The 14,751-nt window shown below is 57.7% G+C and overlaps 2 protein-coding genes across 2 annotated transcripts; both read right to left on the reverse strand.

The window, feature by feature from the left end:
* Nucleotides 1-1,135: 1,135 nt before the first annotated feature.
* AGMAT (agmatinase) lies at nt 1,136-4,617 on the reverse strand. The gene is made up of 8 exons (XM_035344488.1): nt 4,484-4,617; nt 4,181-4,441; nt 3,871-4,073; nt 3,471-3,519; nt 3,176-3,371; nt 2,797-2,976; nt 2,463-2,547; nt 1,136-1,818 (listed from the first exon to the last, which is right to left on the reverse strand). Exons 1-8 carry the CDS (start codon nt 4,492-4,494, stop codon nt 1,745-1,747), a joined length of 1,059 nt encoding a protein of 352 aa, XP_035200379.1. The 5' UTR covers nt 4,495-4,617; the 3' UTR covers nt 1,136-1,744.
* Nucleotides 4,618-5,796: 1,179 nt separating this feature from the next.
* On the reverse strand, nt 5,797-14,741 carry PINK1 (PTEN induced kinase 1). Its single transcript, XM_035344485.1, has 8 exons — nt 14,437-14,741; nt 12,974-13,261; nt 11,966-12,069; nt 10,413-10,595; nt 9,416-9,579; nt 8,063-8,190; nt 7,147-7,383; nt 5,797-6,865 (listed from the first exon to the last, which is right to left on the reverse strand). The coding sequence occupies exons 1-8, from the start codon at nt 14,728-14,730 to the stop codon at nt 6,605-6,607; spliced, it is 1,659 nt and encodes a 552-aa protein (XP_035200376.1). The 5' UTR covers nt 14,731-14,741; the 3' UTR covers nt 5,797-6,604.
* Nucleotides 14,742-14,751: the final 10 nt, after the last annotated feature.

Genomic DNA, 14,751 nt, shown 5'->3' on the forward strand with positions numbered 1-14,751 from the left:
AGGGAAGCTACGAGGCGCGCACACAGCGCTGCGTCGGCCTGCCGTTGCGGGACTTGGTGTCATTTGGGCTGGAACGAGCACTGGAGCACTCTGGTGCTTCTCCCAGACTCCAAAGACGTGGCTGGAATGAGGTGGCAGCCGAGTGGAAGGCTCCGCATAACTTTTCAAATGCTTGTAAAAGCAAAGATATGTACGTACACACACACAAACACACTATTTGGGTAGGGAATGAGGAGCAACCAGTCCAGCTGCCAGCTCTTCAGCTAGTCAGGAACCTGACGAAAACTCGACACTTATTTGGGGAAAAAAGAAAAGTGCCTGGTTGTACTACAGCAAGGGAAGCACCCCTGCCCCGAGTAAGAAAAAGCTACGGCCTTAGGGCCTTCAGGATACAATTTCTGTGATGCACACATGCTGGAACCCTTTTATTTTTGTTTTAGCACAGCTGACCAGCCCCGTCTGCCTGAGTTCTGTTGAATTGAGCACTTGCAGCAGCCCCCCAGCCAGCCAGGACTACATCTTCTCTGTAGCTGCCCCTCGCTGCTTTCAGCCAGCTCAGACTAACACGGCTGCAGACGTACCAGATGTGCAGCACCCCACGTGTTGCTCTTTTGTGGGAAAACTTCTTTCAGGGGCTGCAGCACATGCCAAACTGGGCAAAAATCATCCACTTAGGTAGTTTTGGCACCTGTCGTGGAGCACTGGGTGCTTGCTTTCTGGTAGAGGAGTGTGGTCAGAGGCCTCCCAGCTGCTGCTGACGCCTGAGATCTGTCCACCCTCTCCCAGCAAGTGCAAGCCGTGGGGGGGGGGGGGGGGGGGGGGGGGGGGGGGGGGCGGCGGCCGGGGCGCGCGGCGCCGCCCCCCCCCCCCCAGAAACCGAAGCAAAACGACCTTACAGCGAAGGGAAACAGGCCCCGAGGCTGAAGGTCGTGCACAACTCTTCCCTTGGCTGAGCGTGGCAGGAGCAGCGACTCCTCCGCTCTCTGAGAGCCTGCCAGACCTAGCACGCCAACACAGCCTGAGAAAGGGGACTGAAAACAAAGTTCATATTTTGCACTTTTGATACTGGGGAGGGAGGGAAATTAACTTATTTGGCAAACTTGTCTTGTTTGGTTGTTTTTTTTGTCCTGTTTTCTTTTTTTTTTTTTTCTTTGTATTTGTGACCAGGCACTGATGTCATTTTGTTTTAAGGCGATGACAGATTCGCAACCAAAATAAACTATTTTAACGTGTGATGAGGTGGCTCTGTGTTTCCGCGGGCAATCCGACCTCGCGTCCTCGCCGGCTCAGAAAAGCCCCCAGCTGTCAGAAGGAGCCACGGGTGCCGCTCGCTCAGCCACCCTCTGAAGCTCTACGTTAGCTGTCCTGCTTCTCTGTCTCTTACTGGGAAAAACCTTCTCCCAGTGACAGGTTTGTAATGGTCCTGTACGAGCAGAGCTGCCAGGTGAGGCGTTCCCACTGCAGCAGCGGAGCGCCGCGAGCCTCGTCGTTTCCCTTCCCGAGCTAACTCGGGTCCTACAGCCACCAGTAAACGCGCTGTTCAAAACCCATCCCCAGTTTAGGAGCTGGAAATTACCTCTTCTGGCAGGAAACGGCATTTATTCCGTACTGACAAGCAGGTGTTTGCTGCAAGTGGAGGAGAGAGCAGGACACCGAAGGGCTGAGGTCGGTCACCGTGTCTCTGGCGGTGCTGCTTTACCTTTACAACCTGCAAGAGGGGTCCTGGGCCGGGCAGGAGCTGCCCTCACATGGTTTTCACTCTGGGGAGGACGCACAGCATTTCAAACAGCAGATTGGCCCCTAAGAGGGCCGTGTTACCTACGAAAAGACAGAGAGAGGGAAAAAAACTAAAGAAAAAATGAGGCTGTGAACGCTGACTGCTTTCACCCACAGCTCTCAGCCACCTCTGGCATTTCTCAGCCTTGGCCCTTTCCTGACGCAGGCGGGACGTTACCGTGCTCCTTTGTCCCGCAGCCCTCCCCAAACTGCCTGTCCCTGCACACAGCCGCCAGCTTTATGTACTGAATTGATTTGTCAACATTGATTTTTCTTCACTTGCCCAGTTTTTGGTTTTTTACTGCTTTATCTGCCCCCTTTGAGACTGCTGCGTCTCGGCACCGCTGCCGGTGCCACGCTGGCAACCCTCAGCCCAAGCTGGCCAAGCATTTCCATGGGCTGTGACCAGAGGACTTTTAGCCCCCCAAGCCCGTCGCTGCTTTGCGTTTCCTTCAGTGTCCTCACGCAGCAAGCAGCCCCCGACGCCTGCCTTTTCACCCCACTGATGTGGGATGGCAATAAGCAATTCTGACAGCCCCTGGCACGCTGTTTGGGGCATCACCCGGTGCCCGCTGCTTGGCTTTCAACACTAGGTGGCATCTAGAGAAAATGAAAGATGGGTGCAAGCCCCTTCCCAGCCCACAGGACGCCTCGCACAGACCCAAACCAGGCTTCTTTGGACTCACCGGAGACATCGTACATCGGTGCAACTTCAACAAGGTCGCATCCCACTATATTCAGCCCCTTGCAGCCACGAATGATCTCCAAAGCCTGGGGAAGAAAACAGACTTGGGCTCAAGGAACGTGTTCGACCTAGCAGATTGCTTTGGGTTCTGCTTTCCCCTTGCACAGAAGAGGGAACCTGCTGAGGACCCAGCCCGCAAAGATGAAATTTGGTTATTTCCTACCCTACGACCTCCTTTAATGGGAGACAAACGTCCCCTTGAGGAGGGAAGGGGACATTTGGGGGCGACACAAGCGTCCCCTTCCCCCTGAGAAAGGCAGCCCAGTGCCCCTCACCTGTGCGGGCGTGAGCCCGGCTATCTCCGGCGTCCCGGTTCCCGGGGCGTAGGCAGGGTCCAGCCCGTCGATATCGAAGCTGATGTAGACCGGCTTGTCCCCCATCTGCTGCCTCACCTCTGCCATCAGCGGCACCAGGGACTTGAGCCAGCAGTCCTGGGCCAGCACCACGCGGAAACCCTGCAGGATGCACGAGCTCAGAATTCGCCCCCCGGCGAGGCGCAGCGGCCGGGACCCCAGCGAGGATTTATGGAAATGAGGCCAGGAGGCAGGAACCCCATTAATTTTTGCACCCGTGTTCATTCTGAGCAGCTTTCAGCCGGTGATTTCCCAGCTCTCCGAGCTGCTAGGGAGCGAAAGCAGCTGCGGCCGAGCTCACCTGGTCCCGGCAGTATTTGTAAGGGTCGGGGGCATAGGAGGAGCCCCGGATGCCGATCTGAGCCACGCGGCTGCAGTCCAGCAGCCCTTCGTCCACGCAGCGCCGGAACGGGGTCCCGTGGTAGATCTTCTCCCCCAGGGCCCTGTCGCCGGTGTCGGTGTGAGCATCCACGTGCACCAGCCCCACGGGGCCGTGTCTAAGCGAGACGGGGCGGGCCCGTTAGTACCCATCCCACCCCTTGTGGCCCCACATCCACCACGGGCCCGTATTCTACATTTCCAGCTCAGAAACTCACTTTTCTGCCACGGCCTGCAGGATCGGGTACGTGATGGTGTGATCTCCACCTGCAGCAGGACGAGGAAGAGGACGTAACGCACTGCGAGAGGAGCTCGCCCCCGTTCTATTTGTTCTCTGGTGATTTTTTTTTTCCCCCCTTGCATTTACACCGCACTCGTTTATGCACCCCAGAGAGGCAGGGCTGCGTTTCGTTGGGTTATAAGTAAGTGATTCACTCCCGAGGAACCCGTAACCCATAATTTGCCCCTTGTTGCTCGCTCGTTTGAGCTGGAAGCTTTTCGGAGGGATGCTTTGGGTCCTGCTCAGCAGGGCTCCAAGCGCACACCGCTGACAGCTGAGCTGTCTCCTGACTGCCTCTGTGGCGTGGCGGCCGGGCCGCGGTTCCCGAGGGTCCTTACCCAAGGTGAGGGGCACGCAGCCCGAGGCCACTATCTTCTGGTAGGACTCGCGGATGAGGCGGCAGCTGGCGGGCAGGTTGTAGAGGTTCACGTTCACGTCTCCGATGTCAGCCACCAGGAGGGAGTCGAAAGGTGCCGCCCCGGTGCTGGCGTTGTACCTCCTCACCATCGCCGATTCGGCACGGATGTGGCGCGGACCGAACCTGGGTGGGCACGAGCGCAGTCGGGAGGAGCTGCCAGGCGGGAGCAGAGCCAGGCGGGTGGGCAGGAGCAAAGCTCCGGCTCCTCTCGTGCCGCACCTCGTCCTTACCTGGCTCCCGGCCGGTTGGACGTGCCCGTGTCCAGGGGGACGCCGACGAAAGCAGCATCCAGCCCCTCTGCCGAGGCCTGGACGGGAAGCCTCAGCATGGAGCAGACCCCCACAGGCCGGGCCACGAACTCGGCGCTGGGGGGCACGTTGAAGGTCGAGCCCCAGCGGCGAGGGGTCCCCCTGCACGGAGCTGCGGGTGGCAGGCAGGGACCATGGCACGAGGTGGCCGCCGCGGAGGCAAGCAGCCGTCGAGCAGCGAGCCGGGCTGCCCGGGGCAGGAGCTCACCGCAGCCGGCATGGAGCAGGAGCCTCATCCTGCCCCCGGAGCTCCCAACCACCTTCTGCCCCACACACAGCACGGCCGTGGAGCCCAGCCCCGTCCCGGCTCAACTGTCACAGCTGGACAAGAGCCAAGCGGCTCGGCCTTGTCGCTCTCCTGGGGTTCAAAGTGCAGCAGGAGGTGCTGCTGCTGCTGCCCCACGCCCACCCACGATCCTTTCTGATCCCCCCCAAGAGGAGCGAGGCAGCAAGCAGCTTTGCCTCCCACAAAGGTGATGGTGTTGGGGGATGAGCACGGCTGGGAAACTGGAAACGCGCGGGGAAACGTCGTGCTTTGGCTCACCTGCAGCTACAGAAGTAAGGCAGCGTTCGGTGCGCTGACACAGTGAGTGTTTTTTTACCTGCGTGCTGCAAAAATCACCCGGAATGCTGAGGAATCACACAAAGTGTCTCATTAACTAAAAGGCAGTGAAACAAAACAGAAAACGTCTGAACTCTGGCAAATTGTAGGTGCACAAAAGGCAAAGGAGCAGCAGAAATGGGAATTTAAGGACTAGAGGCAGCGCAGCACAGCGTTTTAGGGCATTTTTAAGGACAGAGAGACAAAATGAGATACTTTCAAGGGGAAGCAAGTCTCTCTCTGCAGCTAGCACAGGAAATGCGTGATAGCTGGCACAGATCAAACCCTGGCTGGCCTCATGACATGCCTGAAATCAGAGCGGGTGTTGGCTGGGGGCCACGGGACGAGCAGCACAGCTCTGCACGCCCACCCGCGGCTCTGAACTGGTGACATTCCCAGCTTGGCTTCGGACCAAGATTTACAAGTTCTTTTTTTTCCTGACACCTGCCCCGCCCCGCCCCGGGAATCGTTTTCCGTGATGGCCAAGGATCCGTGCTCTTCCTGAGCCTTCTTTACGGGCCCGGCCGCGTGCTGTGCTCTCACCGTGTTTCTAAATGGGGCGCTAGGTGACTTCACTGTGCTGTCACTTGACTTCCTGGCACGTTTGCTGGGCCAGCACACAGCTTTCTCTTGGTAGGTCGTAAAATGAGCAGGGCCAGTCCCTGGCAGGTGGTTGTGCACCGCCACTGAACCAGACAGAGACTGCAAGAGCAGCCCGAGGGGCACAAATACGCACGTGGACGAGGCAGGGTCTGTTCCTCAAGCAGGAGTGCTTGTGTGGCAGGAAACTCCCCTTGGCAGAATAAAGTAACTCGTTTCAGACAGGACTAGAAAAGTCGGATGATTTTTTAAGGTACCACTGCCTGCCTCCCAGGCCTCCGGCCTAAGATCTGGATCCGGTGAACAGACAGATGAGATTTAGAGAATCCACTCAGCATCAGAGCTTCATCACCTGTTTATTGTGCAACCAGCATCAACAACATTCGCCCCCAGTTCCTCTTAACACCATTACAGACACCAACTCAAAGGATGTTTTCATTAACACGACTGTTAGTGGCCCAGCGCTGGGGTCTGTGTGCTCCCCAGCCACAGGGTGTTCGTTCCTTGTTAATCAGAAAAAAGCAGGCACGTCAAACAGACCAGCATCACCAGAGACTTGTTAAACTGCACTGCTCCGCGCTCACCTCACCACTCAGCACCCCTACAGGAGGCTCTGAGGCGGCCGTTGTGTGTGTTATGTATGACTGTAAATATAGCAGGACACGTCTGTGGCTGCAGAGGAGTATAATCTGCAGAGAAGCAAGGCTCACAAGAGAAGGCAGGCTGTACGTCCTTCCGTCAGTTCAGCTTTCTTCGCGCATTGTTCAAATCCGTGGCGCTTCCGTGTGAAGAGCAGCTAGACCTCACCTCCCTCCGCACACGCCCTCCGCTGAAAAGGAACTCGCTTCACTCAACTCGTGCCTTCAAAGCCAACTGTGAGCTCCGAAATGGAAGCAAAACCAAGCCCTTTCCCCAGGACACCTGCAAACCCTCACTGAAGGAGTAACGAGGCAAGGACACAGCCCCTAGCAGCAAGTGTTAGTGCACTAGTACGCTACAGATAATGCTCGACCTCTTAAACGCAGGCCTGCAGAGGTTCCCCCTGAAGTACTACAGGATTCCACGCAGACAGAAGAGACAAATTCCTGTGTGCTTTTAGAAGGTGCCATTTATCTCCTGCGCGGTCATGCCCCGCGTTGTACTCCTCACCCAGACTGGTTCCTCGAGGCCAGCAACAAGAAAATCGCTGCCCAGAGGTCTTCGTAGTCGAGGTTTGCGAAAAAGCACGTCTTCATTTTGGTTTCCACCCTGCTTTTATCCACCAGTCCGTCCAGGAGCAAAGTGGCCGCGGACTGGCACAGAAGCCAGGCAACCATCTGGTCGGGTTTCAGGGTCTTGGGTGCTAGAACGCTTTCACCCCAGAGGCTTAGGTGAAGCACGTTAGCAGCCACTCTAGCAGACAGTCTCTGCAAAAGGAGTGAGAGGGACAGTTAGCTCATCCAGCTGCGCTCAGGTCAAACCACCTCACACCTCCTCCGAGGCACTGCAAGGTCCCCGCGAACAAAAAAAAAAGCTCTTTGTGGATATCATCATCAGGCAACTGCATGAAAACCCCAGTTCAGGGTCCAGTCACTGATGCAAACACCCGCTGAAACCCCTGGAACTACTCAGGGAGCTGCCTGTGAGTGCTACACCGCGCTCCTGCTAAAACCTGCGCTTGTCTTCCACCCAGGTAAGGGCTCCTCACCTTGTTGGGATCCCTCTGAAGCAGCAGCTTTACCACTCGCTTCACCTCGGGGGGCACGTGGTGGGGCAGGCTCGGCAGCTGATCCTCACGGTAACTTCTGCTTTCCAGGGTCGAGTCCCCGTGGCCGTAGAAAGGATTTGCCAGGCCCAGGATTTCATAGGCGATTGCTCCAACGGCCCAGGCGTCAGCTTTGCTGTAGTTGATCACCGTGCCTGGACCTGGCGACGCTGTGATCACCTGCGTGAGAAATCCACAGAGGTGGGGAAGCCAGAATAAAGAGCTCTGAATAAATACATCCTTGGGGCATGCTCTGGGCCTTCAGCACTGCTCAGCCCGCCAGGGCACCGGTGAGATTTTTGGCCTTCGCATCCAGGCTTTGGCTGTTACCTGATTTAAGAGACAGGAGACGTGGATAACGAGGATGATTTTGTTCAACAAATGCTCAGCACGGGGCCGACCAGGATGTGTTTTATTAAGGCACAGGTGTTTAACAACAGCAGCTCAAGGTAGAACATGCTGCTTTGCAGTCACGGCTCTCCAGGGGGAGAGAGGGATGAGAACACCGACACAGCAACATGCTAGAGGTAAGGCCCTGCATGGACAGGGTCAGTCAGTCAGCAAGAAGTCACAAAATGCCCGACCTGATTGCAGCGGATTTCAGGACAGACCACAAAAGACCACGGAAGAATTTGGATTTGTTGGCACGTGCACGGGGAGGGAGCTTGAGGCACAAATAGCAGCCAAGTGCTGTGCACGCAGCCCCTCCGCTATTCGCTCCTTCTAGACCTAATCCCACCCTTTTTCACGTTCCGATCGCAGCCTCCACAGCCCGCACCGCAGCGGGGGCTGAATCTTTTACCCCAAACTGCACAAGCCCACAACCAGCGACGCCAACAGTTACTGCAGGAGGGCTTACCTCGGGTGCCATAAGACAGCCATTGCCACCCCGATCCACGTAGGGGCTGGTGAAAGGCAGCCTCAGGCCGATGCTGTCGTCTGCCAGACAGCAACCGAAGTCTGTGATCACCAGCCAGGGGCAGCCAGCTGCAGAGGACAGAGGGCCAGCAGGGTTAGTGCACGGCTCAGGAGTACGTCAGCAGCAGGGACAGTCCTCAGGAACGGTTGAAATACCCCGGGAGTCAGCACGACCATGTATCAATACTCCTCTGTATTACAAGGAGACAAATTGGCTTTACTGAAACAAAACTCGTCCTCTGAAGGGGAAACAGAAAAGCATCATTTCTCTCCACGGAGCGTGTGCCTGACAAAGTGCTGCAGATGTCCTAACAAGGGCACGTAAAATTAGGAACTGATCAATGACAGAGGAAGCTTTTCGTTTTTCCACTTTTGTTTCTACCTACAGCAAAAGCTACAGACAAAGACACACACCTAACTCGAGCAAAAAAGGGCTGGGGCTTAGTTAACAGGGTTTTGTTTGTTTTCTGCATCGGTGAACAGTTCTTGTCCTGATGACAAGTCAAACGTCGCGAAGTAGAATCATTACTGCTCCAGACTCTGGTACGGAAAAATCAATGCTTTAAATCATTCCTAACCACATTCAGCATAGCTCCAGAGCAGCTTTTCCTTCAAGAACAGAAGGACGGCATTAGTATCGCTGAAAATCTTCCAGAGCTGCTGTACCAAGACCTTTAATTACACAGGTCTGGCTGCCTGCTATTGTTTCCTGCCCACATGAATCTCAGTCACGCTGAAGAAGAGCTCAGGTAATTAAAATCCCGGTTGAACCGGACGACAGGAGAAGAAGATGAGGAAAATGCTGCTTTTGGCTTTAACGCCGCCAGCCCTCCTTCCTTCCAACCGACGTTTAATCAGCGCAGGGTGCAGCGCCACCGACCTGGCTGCGAGGTGGGGTTTTAAAAGCGCTCTGCAAGTGAGGAATGACAGAGCCAGGAGCCTGGAGCCAAGGCACCTCCACCCCCACGAACCTGGTGGTAGCGAACGTCTCTGTGCCGAGCCAACACTGTTTGTGCAACGAGGGCTCGTTGCACCTCTCCCTCTGATTACAGCACAACGGCCTGTTAAAATCCGTTGTAATGACCCAAAACCTGACGCACTCACACGATAAATGACATCCACGCTGCTGCAGTGACAGCAAGCACGAAGCTAAGAAGCAACGTGGAGCTCCTGATGCATCCTCTGCTGCTCCTTTTATCCCTAAAGGCACGCCTGGGTTGGGGCTTCCCCGAGTGCCTCCTCTGGCACCGCTTCTGCCTCAGACTTCATCGCTTAGACCCGGCGCTCTACGTACCCGAATCGAATTCCACCAGGATGTTGTCAGACTTGAGGTCTCTGTGCGCTATCCCGTGGCGAACAAGATGGTCCACGCCTTCCAACAGCTGTAAGATCATCATCGTGGAGAGACGAGCATCTGGACTGTTGTCCCTCAGATACTGGCGCAGGGTGCAGGGATAACTGGTGAGAACGAGGAGAAATCCGCGTTAGCGCCCTGGGATCTTCCTGCTTCCAGTTCAGCCTCAGTGCTGGCTGCCTGGGGACAGAGCTCCCTGACACACGCCGCGCTCCTCCTGCACTCCGCGATGCCTTCTCACCTCCTAGTCTCAATTTCACGCCTCTCCCCTGCTCGCTGTTCTCAAATCCCGCTTTACACCATCCACCACTGTTTTTTTCAGGCTCTCGTGCAACTCTACAGCTGCAATTACAACTCCTCTCAGCACGGTGAGGGTCTCCCAGGTCCCTACGTACAGATTTTATGCTGTGCTTGAGAGGGGACAGATTAATAATCGAGGCTGCGTGAGCAGAACAAGGAGATGCAGAGATCAGGAGGAAGAACACTCTTGAAACACAGAGGACAGAGCGCTTCTCCACCCGCGGGCAGAACACGAGAGTGGGAAGTACGAGGTGGGTTTGTGTCGATGCCACAGCCATACCCATCAAGGGCAAAACCCAACCGAGACACCCTAACGAAGCACTAACGAATCTCATTACCGATTCTGCTCTGTCTCCAGCTAGGGGCAAAGTTCAGACTCCAAAGGGCAGACGAACGGGGACAGGTCCAGCATTTCTTACATCAGTTTGGGGCAATAGCTCAAAAGGACAGCTTGTCTCGGTGGTCCAACAAGAGCTAGAGCCTCAAAGACCCGCAGCAGGCCTCGGGCAGCACGTTCCCAAGCCCGCACGTGGATTCTGGCAGCAACCCAGGCCGAATCCTTACAAGGACCCCGTGCAGCAGCAGCATACGCGGGCTCGCAAAGCCCGAGTCACCCGCCCAGCTTCTCCCCACCTACTTCTTCATCACCAAGAAGAGCGTGCGGCTGTGGCCGATCCCTCTGGGATTCAGGCTCAGCGGAAGAACATCGGGATAGTCCGTGAAGGCTCCGGGCAGCAGAGGAACAGGGGACGTGAAGGCTCGGATCACCTGGATTATGTTTGGATGAGGCTGCAGCTTCTTCCTCCTGAGGCCAGGTTTCCTGTGCGGAAGCGAGCGTACCAAGAGTTCCGCTCATCTCCTGTTGGGTTTTCATTTACCACGGGTGCATCTCTGTTACCTCCGAGATTATTTCTCGTTACTCCCTCCACTAATTTTGGTGGAGGGCTAATGAAAAAATGAGCCCTCCACCAAGGGGCTCACCGCAGAACAGACGCGTTTGCCCACTGCTGTGCAAACCTTCCTGCGGGGAGCACCGGGGCTGCCGAGCGGAGGTCACAGGCCCGTGCACTAAGCCAAATATCCACGGTCCTGGAAACCTCAGGGTTACAAAGAACACCGACAGCAACCTCACGGCCGAATTCCAACCCCCAGCTCTGCCCTTCCACGGTGCTGCAGTGCTCGAGCAGACCAACCGCAGCGGTGGGCAGGTCCCAGCAGCTTCTGCGGGGTTTCAAGCGGGTTTTTTTTGTACCCTGGCAGTTCCCAGAGCAAACCAAGCTGTCATCCCCAGCGCAGAGCTGCTGCTGCTGCGCCAGCAGAGGGGACTCGGGCTGATGCTTCGGGAAGACGGTGCTGTAACTGGATTTCCCACGCCATGAGGGAAGAACGGGATATACTGGTACTGCACCCGCGCTGCCAAGGAAGCTCTGCAGGAAATGCTGCCTGGCGACACGCCGCCTTTCGTTTTAGTCAAGCCCTAGCTGCCCCGTCATGCTCCTGACAAAGGTGGGGTAGTCACAGGCTGCTTCTTGGATCGAAAAGGAGCTTCTGAGAACGGAAAAATAAGTAATAACGACTAAAAAAAAGCTTTGCTAGGCAAAAAGAGGTCCAATTCTCCTTAGCCACATCACCTCGGACCCCCTGGCACAGGCAGGTCACCTCCACGTATCCGCAGAACAGCTCTCCCCTCCCTCATCCCCTGAATGTCAAACACCTCTTTGGCTTGCCTGTAGCGTCCTCAGGCTAGCGCGGCACCGAGCAGCATTCATTATTCATTTGTATTGGCAGCGGGGGAGACGTATTTGAAATTTAAATCAGACAATCTGGGCTGCAGACTCCATTGTTTCCGTTTGGAAAAAAAAAAAGGCACATTTTTGAACACAAAGATGGTTAAAGTCACGATAAATTCGAAGTTCCTGTGCAGTCTGCCACCTTTATGCCGCTTGCCCACCCCTCGCTCAGGTGGAGGAGGGGTAACAGCCGTTTTCCACCTGCATTCTCACCAGCTGTTATTTGTTTTGTCCCATTTAGCGATCGGCAGTTCCTGCCTCCCTTCCCCGCACCCATTTTAGAACCCAGCCAGGGGCAGGCCCAGTTCCATTTCCTTCGCAGAGGAAACCGAGGGGTGAAGACGGGCGAAATCAGCACGCTGGGTTGTGAGGGCTGCTGCCATGTCCCCAGCTACCGTACCTGCGGCACGAGACGGCTCCGTATTCTCCGGCTAAGGCGGTCCGGGTGGCTGGAACGAGCTCGCGGCCCATCGCCTCGAGGATGGCTTCACTCGAAGAACCGGCCTGCAACATCAACGTCACAGCAGGGCTGGGGGGGGGGCAAAGCCTTAGCTCCCAAATCACCCGGCCTCAGCGCAAAGGGGGAGCAGATCAGCCAGGGCACCGTGCCTGAAGTTAAACTGGGGGCTAGAATGAAGGGACTCCCTTCGCTGCTTTGAAAAAGAAGCCGGGGAAGGTAGTTAAGGGCTCGGGGAATTTCCCGAGGGATGTGGCCAGGCCTTTACTTGCAGAAGTCCGTCCGGCTCTTTAAATGCACCCTCTAATTCAACCACAAAAAAAAAAAACAACCACCAAAAAAAGCTCAAGGAACCCGCGCTTACGAAGCCCACGGGATTTCAGATGTTGGAAAACTCCTTGAGAATATCCGCTCGTCGCATCCAGCGCCACAAACACCCTTCAGTGAACGACACGCATTTGTTTTACGGGGGGAACGGTGGGGGCGAGGGCGTGGGACACCAGAAACCTGGGAAACACGGACACAGCTCCTGCCCGACCTCACCACGGGGGACCGGCGAGCGCTGAACTTCCCACCTGCTCTGCAACAGAACATCTATTTCTGTCCTGCCGCTGACGGGGAAGCAAATTCCCAGGGCGCTGGGAGCAGTGGTTTTTTTTTTCCAGGGCCTCCTGGTTCATGACAGCCAGCTTCCAGCATGATTTTCTGCCAGCGACGCCGCCTCCACGAGCGCCAACCGCCCCACGAGCGGCTCTCCCCCACCGCAGCGACCGAGTCCAGAGGGCTAAGAGCCGTTAATTACGCGCTCCGCCAGCGTTCCCCAGCCACCCAGCACCAAGAGCTTCGTTTTGACCCCTTCATCCCAAGTTATGCCATGGGAGCCTTCCAACGCTTCAGCATTAAACGTTTCACCCGGCTGACAGAGGAGGAGATCAAGAGCTGGCTCCTTACCGAGATGTTCCACATCATTTTGATGGCTAACGGGAAAGCCTCCTCCTGCTGGGGTTTGTCTGCGGGCTGCTCTCCCACCGTGCGATCCCGCTGCCCCTCTCCTGGGGGGCGGCCGCTCTCCGTGCCCCCCTGGCCACGGGGAGGCGAGGGGATCGCTGCCTCGTAGACAGCCGCGCTGCAGCCCTTCCCGAGGGGCTGCCCGATGAGGTATTCTTCCAGCCTGAAGCCTCGCCAGCGGAACGAGCTCAGCGGATTTTTCGGCGCCTTGTTCTTTCTGACGAACACCGTCTGAAAAGAACAAACAGGACAACTCCGTTTTTCAGTAGGGAGGCAGCAAGAAGCAGCACGGCGGCGCAGAGAAGCGCCCTGGGTGTTAGTTAGAGCACAAAGCCGGCATTTCGCGACGCCTCGTGCTCAACCCGAGCGGGCCGGGACTCTCCGAGCCATGGGCCCAGCAGCAACGCGGATCAGAGAAACGTGGATCCGATAAATGCCATCTCTGCCCCCAGGGCGAGGACACCACCGGCTGATCTACGCCCGGTGGGTCACTGTAAACCACTGGAGCTACAGGGAAAACGTTGAGCAGTCAGCGTGGCTTTGTCTAAAACAAGGCACCCCTTAAAAAAACCAAAGGGGGCACTTCCCAGGGGTGCTGCGGGGACAGGGGAAGAGGAACGGGCAGGAGGAGCCACTCCCAAGGCTGTAACATCACCAGCGGTGTTTCCTGATGCCTAACTGAATGCTTCTAAAGGGAGACTCGCTGTTATGCGCCCCCTGAGCACCTCTGACCCCTGCCTGGCCCTGCCGGGGAACGGGGCCGTGGAGGGGGCCAGCAACGCCCGCCCAGCACGGGCTGGGGGCACCTCGGAGAAAATCAGCGCCCGTGGAGGAACGCGGGATCCACCCAGGGCCGTGGCAAGGCCACGGGTCTGCTTTTACCCCTGGAAAACCCCAAAGCGTGCTGACAGCACCCAGCAACGCCCCCCCCACGCACCCCCAGCGCACCGGCTCCTGGCCCAGAGCCCCTCAAGAGGCTCCCCAAAACCCGAAAGCCTCCAAGAGGGCCCCGAGGGCTCCCCCCAGCCCTGAGAGGCTCCTAGGGGTCGGCGGGAGCCCTCAGCCCCTCAGGAGGGCCTCAGGGGGCTCCCCCCAGCCCAGAAACCTCCAGAAGGGCTCTGAGGGCTCCCCCCCGACCCCCAGCCCCTCCTGAGGGCTCCCCCCGGCCCCAAGCCCCTCAGAAAGCCCTCGGGGGGCTCCCCCCAACCCTGAAGCCTCCAGCAGGGCTCTGAGGGCTCCCCAAGTCCTTGAGGGGCTCCTGAGGGCTTCTCCCCAGCCCCAAGCCCCTTGGGAGGACCTCAGGGGGCTCCCCCCAACCCTGAGGCCTCCAGGATGGCTCCGAGGGTTCCCCCCGACCCCCAGCCCCTCCTGACGGCCCCCAGGGGCTCCCCCCGACCCCGTCCCACCTGGATGCTGCCGCAGGCCGCCTCGGCCCGGCGCCGCTCCTCCAGCCGCGGCTCGGCCAACGCCAGCCCCAACGCCAGGGCCAGGCAGGGCCCGCGGCGGCCCCGCCGAGCAGCAGCCGCCAGCCCGGCCGCCGGGCGCCGGAGGAAGGAGGAGAGGGAGAAGAAGAAAGCGGAGGGAGCCCGGGGGGGAGCCCAGGGACCGGAGGGGGCCGGGGGTGGGAAGCGAGGGGGGGCGGCGGCGGCGCCGCGGGGCAGGAGGCGAAGGGCGCGGGCGAGGAGCAGCCGCAGCGCCATGGCCGGGAGCGGGGGGGGGGG

Source organism: Oxyura jamaicensis, chromosome 21, assembly GCF_011077185.1.
Source record: "Oxyura jamaicensis isolate SHBP4307 breed ruddy duck chromosome 21, BPBGC_Ojam_1.0, whole genome shotgun sequence".
NCBI classification, from domain to species: Eukaryota; Metazoa; Chordata; class Aves; order Anseriformes; family Anatidae; genus Oxyura; species Oxyura jamaicensis.